The sequence below is a fragment of the Nelumbo nucifera genome, chromosome 5 (genome assembly GCF_055504915.1).
Source record: "Nelumbo nucifera cultivar China Antique chromosome 5, China Antique-T2T, whole genome shotgun sequence".
NCBI lineage: Eukaryota > Viridiplantae > Streptophyta > Magnoliopsida > Proteales > Nelumbonaceae > Nelumbo > Nelumbo nucifera.
Window position 1 is genome coordinate 26,886,912 of NC_142653.1, and position 4,119 is coordinate 26,891,030.

A 4,119-nucleotide genomic window follows, 5' to 3' on the forward strand; every position below is an offset into this window, starting at 1 on the left:
GAAGCGTTTAATTTATGAAAAGATCTATGATGCTGGAAAAACATGATACCGGCCGAACAAATTTTGACCAGTCAAAACCTATCATGAATTTTGATGAAAACCCATTTGATTGGTTACATTATTATAAAGTCGATTGATTAGTTATAATATTTTTCCGGTATCATAGTCGAACCCTTTATTTATTGTATATTTATTTGCATGCATATCAACAAAATGCTTATTCCAATTGCACAAAAGCTTGAACCCGTGATGGACGTCCAAAGTGAACCCAAGTGAAATTGCACAAAGTAGAGACTAGAGATACAGACATAAATCCATACTTTCCCATTCCTACAACATTTCTGTGTTTAATCAATTCTTTCCTTATCACATCCCATATCCTCCGGTTGCAAAGGCAAAGTGCAAATTTCATTTGCCTTGGTGGAAATGTATAGGAGTGCGAATGAAATGAGTGTAAATTATAGTATACTTTTGGCTCAGTTTAGAATGAGTATAAATACAAATACCTAGAGTGCAAAACCTTGTTTGTATATATTTGATTTTTACTCTTTCAAAACTGAACCTTATTTAAAAATTAACTGTGCCTCATTTGTGAACTAAGTAAAATGATGCAGTACCCACTTTATAAGAAAGAGGGTGGAGATGGAAGGGTTATATTTGTTTGGGAATAAATTAAAATAGGAAGAAAGATAATGAGGTTCCAACTTTTATATAAGAAATTAAAGTTGGGGCGGGAAGAAGATAATGCAAACTTTGTATCAATTTTTTAAGCTGCAAAGTTTGTGCCGACAAGTGCCAATAACTGCAAATCATGAGGCAAAAAGTACAAACTTTGCATGAAACCCAAATATAACAAAAACAAATGAACACAAAACTGAGCGAGGTGCAAAATTTATATCCAATTCAGATTTATCCTACAAACAAATGGAAATTTACATCTAAGAGATACAACCATGTGATTTCTGGAGAGATAAAATGAACTGTAGTTAGAGATCATTGTTTTTTCCCCGTTTTGAAGATGGAATTTTTCAAATTAAAATGATGTACCCCCAGCCCCAATTTCCATCAGGACCATCACATAAGGCCATTGACTGCAAAAGTCAAAAGCCGATTATAATTTATAAGGTTGAGGTTTTTACTTGAAATTTGACCAACCATGTATATCTTGATTCTTCATCGCCACAATGGAGTTGATGGGTGATGAGTCCCGTCAGTACAAAGTTCTCCTCATGGTGGGTGTGGGCGCGTCGTGCGTGTACAACAACATCCCATTCGGCCATTCCATTTCCCACCCCCGCCCAGCAACATTAACCAGCACAACGCTCCCACCGCACGTATGGCCTTGAGAATGATTGAATGAGAAAGAGAGAGACTAGTACTAGTAGTCATCATAGACAGTGGGAGCTGATGGAGTGATTGATAAGATCGGAATTCCATTATTATTATTATTATTATTATTATTTATTTATTTATTTATTTATTTCTGTTCATATCGCATATTGCCTTTATTTGATGTATTCGTTTGAAATCGAATTCAGTCAGTGCAACTCACGTTCGAACAATGTTTATAGCCTTGCATCGGGAATATCTCCACATTCGAACAGTCTTTATATATATTGCCTATCTCTGTTGATGTTGGTTGAGAGTGGATTTGAAATGAATGGGAGGAGGCACGTGGAGGAAGCTGGAGAGCACCACTCATTCATCACGTTCACGTCACGTTATAATAATGTACTACATTAAAATACATTGCACAAACCACCTGTCCGGATTTCATTTCATATAAATAAATAACTTCTTATTAAGGAAATGTTTGGCTTATGTCTCTCTCTCTCACAATGCTTTGGCTTTTCAACGGCCGAAGCCTGAACGGTTTAGTTTAGGACTTGCAACAATTCTATAGTTGATAGTTGAAACCGCAATGCAAAAGCTGAAACTCTTGTTTCCTCACTTAAAAAGCAGTCAGAAAATCTCAATTAAAAGTATTTAATAGAAGAACTCTTTCTCTCTCTATCCCTTTCTCTGCTCACTACTCAGACTCTAACATTGCAAATAAATCAATGAAAAGAAATACACTAACAAGAAAAGAAACTGCCTGATCCGAATCCGTTACATGACTACAAAACTACAAAGCCTACAGGTCCTATTCCTATCATTCTATGCTACACTGCACACACTATCACTGCGGAATATACACTCGAACCGCAACGGCTCGACCGGGTTGGGTTGAAGTCTCTTCTCCCGTTTCCTATTTCCTATCTATGTTTTAGAAGCTCTGCACCGCCGGAGCCAATCCGGACTCTGGCTCACTCATCATCATCATCATCATCTCTTTCTTCCGTCGCATCTCCAATACTTTGCGGTGGTTGTTAGAGTGAACGTCGTTCGAGAACGTCGGGCTACAAGCCGGCCGATACTCCGGTAGGAGCCGACCGGACTTGTAGCGAACCCCACAAGCGTTACACAGGGTCTTGGCCCCCAGAGGACCGGTTCTCCACTGTGGGGTCTTCTGAACATGACAATGGCTGCACCTGCGGGGCGGTTGGGCCCCACCCGTCTCCGTCCCCGGCTTCTTTTGCTTCTTCGCCGGCGGGTTTCCGCCAGTATAGCACAACCGTTCCAGGTTATGGCCGCTGTTCAGGAAGGTAAAACAGGACGTTGAAGAAGACGACGTGGAAGAGCAAGACGACGACGACGTCGAAGAGGATTCCGGAAGCCTAGGCGACGCGAGAGACCACACTCTCCCGCCGGTTCTCGCACGCTTGCTTCTCGCCTTGCCTGGTATAGGCGTCAGGAAAACCGGGACTTTCACCGTTGTCGTTCCAGGCTCCGTTTCATACCGGTTCAAGGACTCACCTTGGGGTTTCACTGTTGGGTTTCCCGCTGGGTAAGGTTGCGAGAATTCTGAGAAAGAATCCTCCACGAAATGAGATAACCATTCAAGGTTCGCTAAATCATCCGCCTGTTATGCGCGTTTCTTCAAATCAGAATTTTTATCCGAAAAAAAAAAAAGGAAAATGAGGGAAAAAACAGTTTTTTATTCTTTCAAAGGAGAAACGCCATACCGGAACGCTGAGTTCGCTGCCGGGAACAGACCCAAAATCATCTTTTTCGGAAAAAGCGCTAGAGTTGGAGTTATCGTTCTCCGCTTGTTCCTGAGAAGAAACAGACGCATAGTCCTTCTCTTCTAATTGTCCTTCAAAAATACCCTCTTCCAAATCTCCATTAGAGAAGTCAAAAAAGCCGTCCACGAAAAAATCGTCCCCAGCCAAGCCATTTGAGCCATTAACAAAACAATCATCATCACAAGACACTTGTTGGCTCGGTTTCAAACCCATCTCCGGCCACAAACTGGTTTTCAAGGCTCTTGCTTCTACACACTCCATTCCTGATTTTCCCTATAATAAATATGTAAATAAACCAGGAAAAAAAGTTCAGTTCAACGTTCATACCCTGAAACAGTTTCCAAAAGAATTTAGATAATTTTATTTCTCGATTCATTTAAAATACCTGAGGAGACGACGGAGGCAAGGAGGAGATATGAGAGGGAGTAGAAATTACAGAGGAGCAGCAGGAGGCTGAGGAAGGGTTGAAAGGGAAGAAGAGGGGCAGAGGTTGGTACAGCATTGAATGAGGGATGAAAGCGTCCGTGGCGAAACAAGTGCCCCCCCGTTTCTGGTTTATCTTTTAACTATTTCTCCATCTACACTTGTTTTATATTTTTCCTCCTTTTTTCTAAAAGTTGTGAATTTTATTACTCTAACGACTAATAACGGGTGCAATAATAATACAGCCAGTATTTTTAATTTTTAAATGACGTAAATTGCAAATTTCAACTGTTTAAAGAGTCAAGATTGGTCAGTGGTCTCCAGTTCGAATCTCGGTGAATAGGGCTGGCATCTGGCCCGCCAGGTCGGACCCGGACCGCAATCAAAATCAAGGTTCTACAATAATAAATAAATAAAAAGGAAAAAGAATTTTGAATCTTCGTCCCAACCCCCACCTAAAGATAAAGAGCAACCAAAAACGGATTTCTCACGAAACCGCCACCCTCTGTTTTTATTTCGGTTCTTATTTTCGTTTTAAGAAACTGGCCCCCACTTTTTGACTAAACTACAA

General features: G+C 40.7%; 1 protein-coding gene across 1 annotated transcript; it reads right to left on the reverse strand.

Moving 5' to 3' along the window:
* Positions 1-1,942: 1,942 nt before the first annotated feature.
* GATA6 (GATA transcription factor 6) lies at positions 1,943-3,739 on the reverse strand. Its single transcript, XM_010273195.3, has 3 exons — positions 3,511-3,739; positions 3,066-3,398; positions 1,943-2,962 (listed from the first exon to the last, which is right to left on the reverse strand). Exons 1-3 carry the CDS (start codon positions 3,625-3,627, stop codon positions 2,267-2,269), a joined length of 1,146 nt encoding a protein of 381 aa, XP_010271497.1. The 5' UTR covers positions 3,628-3,739; the 3' UTR covers positions 1,943-2,266.
* Positions 3,740-4,119: the final 380 nt, after the last annotated feature.

Coding starts and splice junctions, on each gene's coding strand:
- GATA6 (XM_010273195.3), bottom strand. CDS start 3,627: ATGCTGTACCAACCTCTGCCCCTCTTCTTCCCTTTCAACCCTTCCTCA. Junction 3,399..3,510: donor TGCCTCCGTCGTCTCCTCAG/GTATTTTAAATG, acceptor TATTTATTATAG/GGAAAATCAGGAATGGAGTG. Junction 2,963..3,065: donor GCAGCGAACTCAGCGTTCCG/GTATGGCGTTTC, acceptor CGCGCATAACAG/GCGGATGATTTAGCGAACCT.